Genomic DNA, 14,104 nt, shown 5'->3' with positions numbered 1-14,104 from the left:
AATATTACTGAACTGGAGGCCATTGCTCATGAGAAATGGGCCAAGACTCCTCAGGAATACTGCCAGAAGCTGGTCTCTGGCTATGCATCACTTTTGCAGCAGGTCATAACAGCAAATGGGTGCTCTACTAAGTACTAAAGATGCTTGCCATGAAGGGGTTGAATAATTTTGAAACTGGAGAAGTCAATATAAGTTGCATTTTCAGTTGAATTTGGGGAAACTACTTGAAGCATTTGTTGTGTTGAACTATTTCAATTGCTTTTGTTTGATTTGTTCATTGCAAACAGCTGAACGTCTTTAAATTTCGACAATAAACCTGATTTCCAATGGGGGTTGAATAATTCTGACTGCAACTTTAGTGTATGGTATGTATGCAAATATCTAAGACTTACAGAAAAATTCATATCAAAGGAAGAGCTGTTGTTGTTGTTTTTGTCCTTTCCAGAATGTTTTTTTGCCCTTAGTCCTTTCTGACTCTGTGTTTCTGAGACTAATATGTTGTATCTCAGACAAACAGGATGTAAGAGGAAAATATCTGGATTTAAGACTTTGCCTTATGTGTGAATTCAAATCTCTCTGCAGTCCTACTTGGCCCACAGGCAGTGAAGTGGGAATAGGAGTAGAGGAAAGCATCAGGCATGTTGTTGTCGTCTCATAGCCATTGTCCAGTGTTATTATCCAATGTGCATTTACATGACTGACTGCTTAATTCACCTACTTGCTTTATTAATTACCATCTCTTAACAGGCATTGTTCACGCAGAAGAGAACTGGAACAATTTATCACTCTAAGCATGGACATGGTTAGGAGTAGTTTGGGCAACAGATTAATTTGGACGGTAATAAGGATGAAATAGCACTCATTTGAATGGTTTGGAATTGTTTATTTTTAAAACTTATACAAACTATTATATGTTTAATATATGTTAATTTTAATATATCAACTAATATAAATATTAATATGAAAGAAATACATAACTATAAAAGAAAAAAAACCTGAATATGCAGTTTGAGTAAGAATATGTACTTCTATACCATCTAAGGAAGCAAAGCTAATATGGCTAATATGTCACTCATTATACATACATTACAAAGCTCTTGCATGATAATTGCAGCTCTCCTCATGTAGTCAGCTTCCTTATCTATCATTTATCTAGCGTTATAGCTAAAGTGTCTTTGACAAACACAGATCTATTATAAGCTGTTGCCATAACAAATATCAAACAGGTAATTAACAGGATGAACAAAGAGATTTCATTTCAACAAGTAAGCCATAAAGTCATTATACAAAATAGCTAGACCTTATTCAGTGTTATGATTGATATGGTTTATACAAATGTTGGCTGTTTCAAGAAATATGGCATTTCTTAGCTCCTCACTGCACTCCAATTGCATTTTTTTCTAACTTCAGAATCTTAATCCCTTAATTGCATGCAACACCTCTCAATCATGATGTAAAATGACACCATCAACACAAGTTGTTGTTTTCCTCTTCCCACCCAAAATAAATGTTGTCATTACTTTAGAAATTTTATCAACATCTTATTCGGTGGCCAAATATTCATGATTGCATTGCAGGACTTTATCTAAGGAGCCAACCTCCATGCTATTAGCTGAGCACAACCTCAACATTCATGTTCTTCAGACTTTTTCGCCACAATGAATTTATCACTTGCCTGTCTACTCTCTGTATCTAGACCTTTCTACATGACTTAAAGGTTTGATCCTTATTGTCTCTTCCACTGCCTCTATTTTCAGCCTTTTATTCTCTCAGGTTGCTCCATCTGACATCTTCTTCATGCTCTACCCCACAGTCCATGGGGTTGTGTTTTGTTCAGGTGCTCGATCTCCTCATTACTGTCTCCAGGAAAGCTTTACCTAGGGCCTGGCTTATGGGCCCTTAAGCTTTTTTGCTTGGCAGTAGCAGCCATGTTCATGGCCCTGGATTTAGCTCTCAACAAGTTCCTGTGAGTACAGAAAAATATGATGTACACCAGAATAACCTGATTCTGAGTCAACATTACATCCACAGGCACTAATGATTTTCACTGTAGACTAACCTGAGGAATGTCTGAAATTCAACATGAGCATTATTCATAGACCCTTCAGTGACTTCTATTCCTGAATCAGCATTGTTCAGGTTTTCCAAGGCAACATGGAGGTCTGAATTAAGCTCAGGTTTTTCCTGCAGTGGTTCAGAAAAGCTCCTCAGCAGGACAGCAGTATTGTCTGAGCTGATGTTGTGATGGTCAATCATTATTAGGATAAAAAAAGAAAAAACAAAATAGTTTTTAAATGTCAGAACAAAAAATCTACTTATATGTAAAAAAATAAAAATAAAATTGTACTATATAAGAAACTGTTTAAGACAGAGTTCAGCAGAACGGCCTCTTACCCTGTTGTCTCTTTCTCGTCTGGTACCCCATGTCAATATTGAACTTAGAACTAAGTTTTTTTTTCTGTCCATCATATATTCAGCACTATGTAGTATTTTCATGATTCAAATTCATATTATTTTGGTTAATACTGCTGTGCAAATACTGTACTAAAAATATGCAAGTTATTGCTAGTCAATATATAGTTAAAGGGATGTTCTAAAGTGTTTTCATTCTCACAAGCATGCCATACAGATTAATATTAAATATGTTCAGGCATTATGTGTGTTTTATCCCATCCATCCATCCATCTTCAATCCATCTTTACTCCTTTTCAGGGTCACAGGAAACCTGGAGCCTATCCCAGAAAGCATTGGGCACAAGGCGGGGTACACCCTGGACAGGGTGCCAGTCCATTGCAGGGCACAATCACATACATGAGTGATTTATGGTTATGTTTTATAATGTGTGTGTGTATGTGTGTGCAATTGTTTCACCTGTGGACACAGAAGGTGTTACAGGTTTGGTCAGCAGGATTGGCACAGAAGCAGCGGCCTGCAGATCTGCGGCGTCGGGCCAATGGACTCCCCAGCCCATATACAGTAGTCTTACTACAGAGGGTAAAACCAAGCAACTGCCCATTATCTATTTGTCAATGCAGATCCTGTCATTTCACAACAAAACTGTGCTGTTATACCTGAATGAATTGGCTTTATGTCTGAATGAATTTAACTGATATGTGGCACTGGCAAAATGACAGCAGATAAGCAGCAACAATACAAACAGTGATCCATGATTTTAAGACCATAGATATAGTTATGCATGCATGGATGAAATGTACCAGTTTTTCCACAGATACACTATAATATCTATTTTTGCTTTCTTTTTGTGAAGTAGTACAATATGTCTTTTAATGTCACTTATTTTCAGAATGAGCTAAATTCTACTTCAGAGCAGGCTTGTGCTGTAAATGTTAATGGGCTCATTAATGGACATCTAGCAGATTTAACAGACCGTAAATAATTGAAATATTTTCACATCTTCCACACACAGATATCTATTGCATGCCTTTGTTTTATTGTTTGTTCATGAATGAATTTGAGAGTTTTTATATTCTCTAATATTAGATTGGCACTGCATGACTTAATTCAATTTACCTTAATGTAAGTATGATGAAAGTAGATTTGCTGATTAAAAATATTTAAACAGGTCTCAATTTGAAGGCATCTTGCCAGAAACCTAGAAATTGATGCAACCTTTATGCAATCTTGGTGTAACCTTTAAGCTACAAAAAGTTAAAGTTTGGAAATTTACCTAACAGATGAGTCACTAAATTAAAACTGAATTGAAGGCATGTACTTGGTGTGTTTGTGTGTATTTGTGCTCACCTTGGTGTGTTCACCCAGATGATGTCCAGATGGCAGAAGTAGTGGCATTCAGAGTCCAGCTGGGTAATGCAAGAGCATCGTTTGGTGCGCTGTCTATGTGGGACGTTTCCAGCAGACTGATTTATTACAGGCAAACCAAACCCTAGAAAAATACATTGGGAAACAATGCTTAACTAAACACACTATTACACACCAAACTCATCCAATGCCCAGTAGTGTAAAATCCCTGAGAACCATGTCTTAGATTTGATTTATTATGACATGTGGCTGCTTAAAGTATGTTGTCTTAAATAATCATGGAATTAATTTCGGAGAGCTCCAGCAACAGGATAATTTAGACAAAAAAAAAATTGTCTAAATCTTTATTTGGGAAATTGGCCATGACTGACATTATTCTTGTTGGAATTCACTAATTTAAAAGGTTATTTTTCAGAAAAGTGAGAGAAAAATGTAACATTTTGATACACTCTTGGTAAAAAAAAAAAAAATTGTTACTAAAAATATCACTGGCTTAAACTCAAACATTTGCTGTGACAAACTTGCAGCTATGCAGAATCGTACAATAAATGCCAGTTTTAACTGTCACCTTAATGAGAGTTGTTAAGTTTTATCTGCAAATAAAGCCATCTAAAGGTTTTACAACAAACTTATAACAAACTTTTATTGCCCAGGTAAACTCACTGTTAAAAAAGACTTGAAATATAAAAAAGTAAAAGTAAAATCTAGTGACAAATAGGCTAAACAAAGTTCATGTGAGCTTTCTAAAAGGCAAACCCCATTCAAAGATTTTATGCTAATATCTCTCTTACTTTTTAAAATTAACCTAAAGCCTTTAGAAAATTTTACACTTAAGAACAGTATTTATTTATTTATTTTACCTTCATGCAACATTGCAGACCAGCTAATAGAGAAGATGATGAAGATGTACAGTGCCATTGCTTTTGATTCCAATCAAATTTAGCTTCAAAGGACCAATTTAACTGAAGCAGTAGGATCAATCCACATTCAGCTGCAGGTGGTTGTGTAGTGCTATGTCCTGTTTGGCTTCACTTATAGTCACTGCTTCTCATGGTATGCCAGATCTGTCCCCTCCCCTTTTAGTTCTCACTATTACACAACTCCAGCTCCATCCTGGTTGCCTCCAACATTCCAGGAATCTTGGCTGCCCCTTGCATGTGGAGGTCACTAGCCCATTGGTGAGGAGGAAAACAGGGACATCATCATAAAGAGATGGTGTTGGTACAAGCTTGTCTTTCCTGCTGAAAAGCTTATAGTACAATTCTGTAGATCAATGCAGTGTAGGTGCTAAAATCATAGCTAACATCTATGGATTGTCTAAAATGGTGTAGGTGGAGAAAAGATGATGGTGACAAGCCTGCAGGAAAAATGGAAGGATATCTTCAGATTTGTTGATTTACATGATTTATGATAGGATGGACCTATCCCATGGAAAGCATGATAGCCAAAGGAACATTCAGAAGATTTTAGGTGGAGGGAGTGCACAGCATTAGTATTATCTTCCTGTGCCCTCCAGCCAGAATCCGATTTTGATAATGGGAGATAACATTACCATAACATATTACAGGACTTAATCGTTGCACCTTGGATGTTACCTAACGGATTTGGTTACAGTGGTTTGCCTTTTAGAAAGCCTGCACAAACTATTAGATTCCATGTGGTTGTTTGAAATATGTTTCACAATACAACATCTATACATGGAACCATGCAGGTATAAATACAATCCTTTATCATATTAGTCATTGGGTCATAACATTGTAGATGCTTGGACTAAATAATAATGTCCCTGGTGACAAAAACAAACAAACAAAACAGTGAATTGACATGACCCTAAATTGACCATGTAGTAATAATATTAAACATTAACAGTATGGGTGTAATTTAATATAAAAATATGCTTCATCTGACTAATCCAGTATTTATGACTCTAGATATGTTAAATTGGAATGCAGCAATGGCTCAGAGATTAATGTACAACCAACAGCTTTGCCAAAGATGATGTTCTTTGTGCCATCACACAAAAATGGCAGCCTTAATGATGGACATTCATGATTACTGACTATAACCCACACCTAGATAAAACACACATGCTGTGTCAGTCAAGGAGCGTTTGCAAATGTAGTCCTCTAGCGTGGGATGAGTACACAGTGTCCATTGACTGCTCATTTCCAGTGGACACACACAATATCTTTGCAGCAGTCCATGTGGGAGGTAAAAGCTGGCGCTTAGATGCAAATGCAGTGAGGGAGTAATCTCGTTACAGACGGATATTAGCGTGATTTTATCACTCATACTATGAAGAGGAACGAGAGATTGAGGCGTGTTACTCATACTTGATGACCGAATGGAAACCACCCTGATAGGGAAATATAGCTAGCCCTTCACTGGTAGTACTGACTAAAATTATTAATATGTGATTTGAAGTCATGAGTCAAAAGTTCACAAACAAAGAATCACTTTAAAGTTCTACAGTTTATCTTATCTATAAAGGGCTAATGTGGCTGCAGGTTTTCATTCCAACGAAACCAGAGTAACACCTCATAATCAGCTGAAGTCTAAGATGAAGTGTTTAAACAGGTGGCATTGGGTATGATTCCTGCTTGTTTAGAATAAAAGCTTGCAGCCATCAACTGTGTGAGGACTGGACATCAGTATAATAAGCTACCAAGGGTCTCTAAGTGTCAGGGACTTATTTTAACTTATTTCAGAATAAGATTTTAACACCTTAATCCTAAACCTCAAAAAAGGCATATTTAACCTGCAGTTCATTTATAATCTACAGTGTGCTCCACTAATATCGGTACCCTTGGTAAATATGAGCAAAGAAGGCTGTTTTGATCTTTTGTTAAAAAGTTTTTTCCACAAAACTACCCTGCTCTCATGGATATCAAACAAAACACATTTCTAAAAAATATCTTTGTTAAATATAGGTGTGCAACAATTATTAGCACCCCTAGTAATTCATATGAAAAAAATATGTTTGAAGTATATTCCCATTGATATTTGACATTTTTTTAGTACACCTGGGTGACTAGGAACAGGAAATTGTTCAACCATGACTTCCTGTTCCACAGGGGTATAAATATGATGTAACACAGAGGCCAAATTCCCTTAGTCAATCATAAAAATGGGTAAGACCAAGGAATATAGCTGTGATGTGCAGCAAAAGGTTGTTGAACTTAACATAATGGGAAGTGGCTATAAGAAAACAGCACAAGAATTGAAAATACCCATTTCCACCATCAGAGCAATAATTAAGAAGTTCCAGTCAACTGGAAATGTTATGAATCAACCTGGAATTGGACGTGTGTCTATAGTGTCTGAACGCATTGTGAAGAGGATGGTTAGAGTGACCAAAAAATCTCCAAGGATCACAGCTGGAGAATTGCAGAAGTTAGTCGCGTCTTGGGGTCAGAAAGTCTCCAAAACTACAATCCGAGGTCACCAAGATCACCACAAGTTGTTTGGAAAGGTTTCAAGAAAAAAGCGTTTACTCTCATCCAGAAACAAAATCGTCTTCAGTTTGCCAGACACTACTGGAACTTCAAATGGGATCGGGTTCTATGCTCAGATGAAACCAAAATAGAGCTTTTTGGCAATAAATAATAGAGGTGGTTTTGGCGCACACAGAGAGGTAGCAATATGGAAAAGTACCTCATGCCCATGGTTAAATATGGTGGTGGCTCTTTAATGTTTTGGGGCTGTTTTTCTGCCAGAGGAACTGGATATTTTGTTAGGATGCATGGCATCAAGGATTAAAATATCAACAGATATTAAATGAAAACCTGACTGCCTCTGCCAGAAAGCTCAAAATGGGCCGTGGTTGGATCTTCCAGCAGGACTATGTTCCAAAATATACATCAAAATCAACACAGCAATGGTTTACTGACCACAAAATCAAGGTCCTGTCATGGCCATCCCAGTCCCCTGATTTGAAACGCATAGAAACCTTGTGGGGTGAACTGAAGAAGAGAGTCCACCAGCGTGGACCTCGAAATTTGAAGGATCTGGAGAGATTCTGTATGGAGGAATGGTCTCAGATCCCTTGCCATGTATTCTCCAACCTCATCAGGCATTATAGGAGAAGACTTGGAGCTGTTATCCTGGCAATGGGAGGTAGCACAAAGTATTGACTAAAAGGATGCCAATGATCATTGAACACCTATATTTAAGGTGTGCAACTTTATATGAACTATAACGTTGTTGCTTTATCTCTGTGCCGTAACATGCACCAGTGTGACCTACCTAGTGTAGAAGGTACTGTTGTGTGTGTGTGTGTGTGTTGGGGGGCATTTTTATATCTTGGTGGGGAACAAATTTCTCCACAAGGATAGGAATATCTGACCATTTTGACCTTGTGGAGACTAACTATTTATTTATTTTAAAACTTCAGCTTTTATTTTTACAATACCTCCTTTTAGGCAAAAAAATTGCTTTCATTTACTGAGGATAAGGATAGGGTTAGATTTAGGTGTATCATAACATTAATTAGCAGCAAAAACAATAGTGAAAGAGAAAGAGGTCACTTTTGAATGCGTTTCTGATATCTCTAATGCTCTTTAGTTTGCAAATTTTGTCAGTTAATATGTAAAATTGATGACGAGATAAATTAGACAGTGAGCCGGATATTTTGCTGCAGTGATCATGAATCCTGTCTCTCATAGATAGCTGTGTGCTACTTTAAAGGAACTCACAACAGAACATTTTACCAGTGGAAGTGCTTATTCATTGGAAATCATCTAAATTCCTGTGCTCCCTCCTCTTCATTCCTTTCCCCCAGCAGCAGCACATGATTCACACAGCAATATAGCTGCACGGGTTCAAATAACATTTTAACTAACTGACAATACTACATTTTAAACCACTGTTGATAATATGCCTAAGTAATATGAGAAGCTATACATTTAATATGAGATATTACATAATGCAGAAGTATAAGATGTTAAGATATTATCAAATGTAAAAAATATCTTTTTGAGGCAAACTAATTATTAATGCAATTATGAGATTCAACATCAATGGCAAGTGAAATCTGTTTTAAATGACTGCAGTCTGTTGTTAATAACTGCCATAACATTTCTTACCCTGAAGATACAAGCATGTTATTAAGTTGTATACTGCATTCAATCAAGCGTATTTAACCAGAAAATTAAAGGTCCTGATAATGTTCATGACCACATACAATTAATTGTGCTATGATATTAAGCAATAAGCACACAAACACAGTTGTGCCAGTGATTCCATACATATGACTTAAATCCAGCAAAATTCATTCTGCATACGAGTCTTTCTCTCCTGCTGTGTATCTTATTGCCCTTCTTTCCTAAGGGCTTTATTTATGTTTAATTGTGACCTCCCTGAAACTCCCTGATGCCAGCTAACAGCCTAATCACTCTCCTATCCTCCTCCTCACTGTTCCAGAGCATAGCTTTTTAAAAATAGGCTGACTACTGTTGATGCTGTTGTTGTGATGCAATGTATGCAAAAGCTTTCTGCCTTTCCCCTACCACATTTTTGTCTGGCCTTTGGTTGTTCATATTTTTAACTATTTTTTGAAAACAAGGGAGAGAACCTTCCACCACACAGAGCTGCAGGGGAGCACTGGGAACAATAGACTGTTGCATAACTTGTTTGGGAGACATTTAGAGGTCAAATGACAATACCAGTATTCTGGCAAATCATCTCATGTTTCAGTTTTCAAAGGAGAATATCACTGTGGAGATCTACAGTATAATCAAATCCATAGTATGTACCTTTACCTAAAATACACTAAATATATATATTTTATGAGACCGGAAAAAAATGTATAATATTGCAAATCTAGCTCTACTTCAAAAATTTGCTGACTCAGTCTTCTCAAATTGTTCTACTTGCTGTGACCTATGACGTGACATTTCATGAGCTGAAATAACAGGACTTCAGATATAAAAGAACGATTAAAAACAGGAACAACATTTTTCTGTGAATGCACATTCTGTGATTAAAGGAATAATAAAGACATATTTAGGCCTAGTCTTATTATCGAGGGAAGTTTTTCTTTTTCCACCCCAACACAGTGAACTAGACTGGGTGTGGGTCCAGAAATTTGATCCACACTGGTGAGTTTCCATTTTCAAATGGAAAATGAAACACAAGGCATGTGGGCTCACTGGATGGCTTAATGGTTATGAAAATGATGGAAATCATGTGTTATGTCCTTTACAGTCACCAGATCTAAACCAAAAAACCTATAGGAGATTTTGGACAGATGTGTTAGATAGCACTCTGCAAAACACCAACTGAGGGAATATATTTTGGAAGAATGGTGTTCATCTTCCTGTACAGTTCCAGAGCCTGTCCTGGCACTTATAGCACTTCACCACTTACTAAGACACAACTAGGTTGTTTTTTTCCTTTAATATGTCACCTTTAATATAGCGCAAATCCAAAACTGAATCACAGCCGACCCACTTACACTGTTACACATCTTTGTTTTATTATTTAGTCCCAGTTTCATTTATGATGTTAAAATAATCTTGTCAATGTTATGATGAAACCGTTATTGAGTATCTTATTTTCCTAATTTTATGATGTTGAAACAATCTTAATCTAAACAAGTGATTATCCTGCGTTAGCGGTTGTGTACACTAGAGATACAATAGGTGTTGTTACAGTCACATGTAAAACAATTCTGTCCCTATTAGCGAAATTGAAAACATCTTTTTACAATGTAATTTTTTTTATTAGGTGCAAATCTTGCCAACAATTACAATGTCAAGTCTTTCCAAGTCTACCAATATGTACACTCACTAGGCAAATTTGGGCAAATTGTTCAAGCCCAAGTTTCAGGGTCGATTGGAACATGATGTAATAACATGTTGTCTTTGGAAAGCTTATAAAATTAAGGGAAAAAGACAATTACTTCTTAAAGTACAGTAAGGTCTGCCAAACATAGTGCTTACAATTTAAACCTAAAGTTACTGCTTATTCTCATGAGGGTACAGCACCAAATGCCACATTTTTGCTGGACATCCAGGAACTCTGTAACAAAGTTATTATTACAAACCCTGGAAGACCCTGGAATTTAATACCGGCCTTCTTTCAGAAGCCTTCACTGTGGGGTGTTTTATGTGAATGTGGTTTTTTTTTTTGTGCTCTGTAATATATTTTGTTATTCTGAATGCTCTTTGCCTTTATAGTTGAATCCTGAAAACCATTAATATGGAACCTAAACTATGAATAAAGCATACTGTATACTAATATATATATATATATATATATATATATATATATATATATATATATATATATATATATATACATACATACATACATACACACACACACACATATATACAGTACTGTGCAAAAGTTTTAGACGCATGCAAAGAAATGCTGTAGAGCAATGATGACATCAAAATAATGAAATTAAATGTTTCTACATTTTTTTAAAAAATACCGTAAAGAGCAGTAAACTGTAGTCAGTGACACAAAGTCAATATTTGGTGTGACAAAAAAATAAAAATATTAGTCTCCAGTACAATTAGTGCAGTTTTATAAGGAAATGAGCTGTAAGTTTTATTGAGCATCTTGCAGAACCACTTCTTCTGGAGACTTTGACTGTTGCACTTGCTTCTTATTTTTGCAGCAAAACCCAGCAGCCTTCGTTTTTTGTTTTTTTCTTGTCTGAAAAGTGTTTCTTTCTTTGCTGACAGACAAACATTTTTCTGTAACATTTAATTTTGTGCTAGAAAACTAATGTTTGGGAATCTAAAATGTTTTTGTACTGACTTGAAATTGTAGAAGTCATAAAATAAAAATCTATAACAAAGTTTGCACTAAACAAAATAGGGTGCCTAAAACTTTTGCACAGTACTGTGTGTGTACATATATATATATATATATATATATATATATATATATATATATATATATATATATATATATTAACATTATAGGAAAGGTAGGAATTTTTTTTTTTTTGCAATCTAGTGTTTTTATTTTGTAGTACTGATTTATTATAGAACTTGTGCTCAAAACTATAGGGTTTCACTAAAGTCTCCATACATAGGGGAAATTAACACTTTTTAGCAAAATGTCTTCCAAAATTTTATATATATAAAATAAAAATATATATATATATTATATATATTTTTCAGATAGCCTTTAGGAATGCCTCTGACAAAAGAACACCACATTACATTTAGCTAAAAAGTGTTAATTCCTTCTGTGTGTTGAGAATTTTAGGACACCCTTGTAGTTTTGAGCATGAGTTCTATAATAAATCAATACAACAAATTTCACACTGTAGATGTGAAAAGTACTATAATAGAGAATTAATATAGAAAAATAAACTTGTGCATTACAGGGGAGTGTTAAGAACAAAAGCTGCTTGAGTGAGTGAGAGAGAGAGAGAGAGAGAGAGAGAGAGAGAGAGAGAGAGCAAAACACAGCATGTGTGCAGCTTAATATAGGAGTGTCGGATTTAAGAGCTGAAGATGCCATCACACAGCAACTCATTAGCTAATTACCAAGTCCTACATTGGATGAACATGATGATTTAGAAGAAGACAAAACTCTGCAGTGCTGAGGTCTTTCAGGGCTAGGTGTTGATGCCTAAAAATCTGACAAAAAGATATATTCAGTAATTCCTGGTGCACCTTTATTATTAGTTCAGAAATAATACATACCTGTGACAAATTTTGGAAGGCTCTTGATACATCCAATCCCATAGCTGCTGACCAACTTCATCACCCTGTCCAGTTTCTTTAATTCAAGTCTTGAGAACGTAACAGAAATATACTAAACGAAATTTGTAAAGAATAAAAAAATTCATAAAAAAAACTTTTCAGAACTAAACATAACGTTTCCATATTTTCAAATGGCAATAAATATGGATCATAGACCTCTTATCTGTACACAATATCATAGCATACCTTGTTATCTATATAAAAAATATGACTTCAGTGCAATTTCACTGCAAATCCTTTGCACTCTATCTCAGACTTCAGTACAAACTGCTTTCTTTTACCCTGACTTGTGTTTAGAAAAACTCTATTGTACAAATACCAGCTGAAACACAAATCATATATTTATAAAAGAATTCACAACCTTTCATCTTTGTCTACACTTCAAGCAAGAAATCCTGACAGGAAAGGCACACGTAACTATATTTTGTGTAATACTGGAACAAGGGAAAAGATATTGGAATTACTCTTGGTTTATGTATTCAACTTGGTCATTTATAAATGTTTATAATCATAGTTAATATTAAGAAGTATTTTACATAGACATATTTAAATAGATACATTAGGATTGAATGTAATGTCAGTAAATACTCAGGGACAGAAGTGATCGATTTTACAGAAACATTGTTTTGTCCAACGGAAAAGTGCATCATATTTCAATCTTGAATATTGCAAAAACAAACATTTACCAAGATACCAACAGTATTGAAAAGTTGTATAAAAATGTAGCATTACAAAACAAAAAGAATAATAATAAATCAATTGATTTTGAGATTAAGCCCAAAGGCTATTAAGTGCTGTCTGGGTTGCTATCCTGGCTCTGATCTGAGTAGACAGATTTCTCTTCTGCAGTCTCTTCTGACGTCGGGTCATTTTTGGACTGACCTTCTTTAGGCTCCTCTGGCTCTGACTGTTCACTCTTTCTGAGTAAGGAGGATGCCTTCTCAGAGACATCAGAGCTCCTCTTGTGTCGTTCAATGGTATCTTGGCCCTCTTCTTGAGATGTCTGGGGAACAATACTGTGAGTCTTAGAGGGCCATGAGCTGCCATATTGTTTACTGTCTTTCTTTTTTTGCTTACCAGAGTCATATAGTGGATAAGATTTGGCTGTTGTGTAGCTTGGAGCAGGACTGTGCAGCCCTAATGGCCTGATTTCCCATTCCAGGCTCTGTGTCCCACTAACACTCTGGTTTGTTTCAGATCGCAAGTTCCATGATGTGCTCCATGAGCTCTTGCTGAGGGAGAAAGTGAACTCCTCTTTGGGAGAGCTGGGGGATTGGGTGGAAGAGGAAGCTCGCTCCAGTTTGGGGCAGGATCTGGGCCTAAGCTGCACCATCTGGATTCCTCCAATTGGGATCATATGGTAAGGTATGCGAGCCTGCTGCCGTGAATGTAAGGGGAGGTGGCTGAACATGTGGTCTATAGTTCTTGATGGGATTGGTACATGGGTAGGAGGGTCATTGTGAGGGAAGTGTAGGGCAGAGGGCAACAGGCTGGCATGTGGAGAGCTCAACCTCTGTGAAGCTTGAGCAGTACTGGGTGTACTAGGCCTCTCCTGTAGAGGGAGACATGAGAATACTGTACAATCAAACTTCCAA

General features: G+C 36.2%; 2 protein-coding genes across 9 annotated transcripts in view; both read right to left on the bottom strand.

Annotated features, from left to right (window-relative positions):
• Positions 1 to 370: 370 nt before the first annotated feature.
• On the bottom strand, positions 371 to 5,409 carry LOC128613795 (endothelin-2). Its single transcript, XM_053634936.1, has 5 exons — positions 4,641 to 5,409; positions 3,763 to 3,904; positions 2,872 to 2,985; positions 2,060 to 2,233; positions 371 to 1,964 (listed from the first exon to the last, which is right to left on the bottom strand). Exons 1-5 carry the CDS (start codon positions 4,696 to 4,698, stop codon positions 1,874 to 1,876), a joined length of 579 nt encoding a protein of 192 aa, XP_053490911.1. The 5' UTR covers positions 4,699 to 5,409; the 3' UTR covers positions 371 to 1,873.
• Positions 5,410 to 11,760: 6,351 nt separating this feature from the next.
• Positions 11,761 to 14,104, bottom strand: part of LOC128612420 (transcription factor HIVEP3) — a 66,945-nt gene continuing 64,601 nt past the window's right edge. For 5 of the 8 annotated variants that reach the window (XM_053632574.1, XM_053632609.1, XM_053632618.1 and 2 more), the window contains one exon: positions 11,761 to 14,061. In XM_053632574.1, the coding sequence (XP_053488549.1) occupies positions 13,297 to 14,061 (765 nt within the window). In that variant the 3' untranslated portion in view covers positions 11,761 to 13,296. The remainder of the gene's footprint in view (positions 14,062 to 14,104) is intronic. The other 3 variants (XR_008386742.1, XR_008386743.1, XM_053632626.1) reach the window with 3 other exon arrangements.

Source organism: Ictalurus furcatus, chromosome 1 (assembly GCF_023375685.1).
Source record: "Ictalurus furcatus strain D&B chromosome 1, Billie_1.0, whole genome shotgun sequence".
NCBI lineage: Eukaryota > Metazoa > Chordata > Actinopteri > Siluriformes > Ictaluridae > Ictalurus > Ictalurus furcatus.
The sequence above is the reverse complement of the archived record's forward strand: the minus strand, read 5'-3'. Positions and strand labels throughout refer to the sequence as shown.

Excerpts from the sequence above, each read along its gene's own strand:
- LOC128613795 (XM_053634936.1), bottom strand. The coding sequence starts at position 4,698 with ATGGCACTGTACATCTTCATCATCTTCTCTATTAGCTGGTCTGCAATG. Across the intron at positions 3,905-4,640 it reads GTCTGCAATGTTGCATGAAG|GGTTTGGTTTGCCTGTAATA; the intron begins GTAAAATAAATA and ends GTATTTTTCTAG. Across the intron at positions 1,965-2,059 it reads GAATTTCAGACATTCCTCAG|GAACTTGTTGAGAGCTAAAT; the intron begins GTTAGTCTACAG and ends CTGTACTCACAG.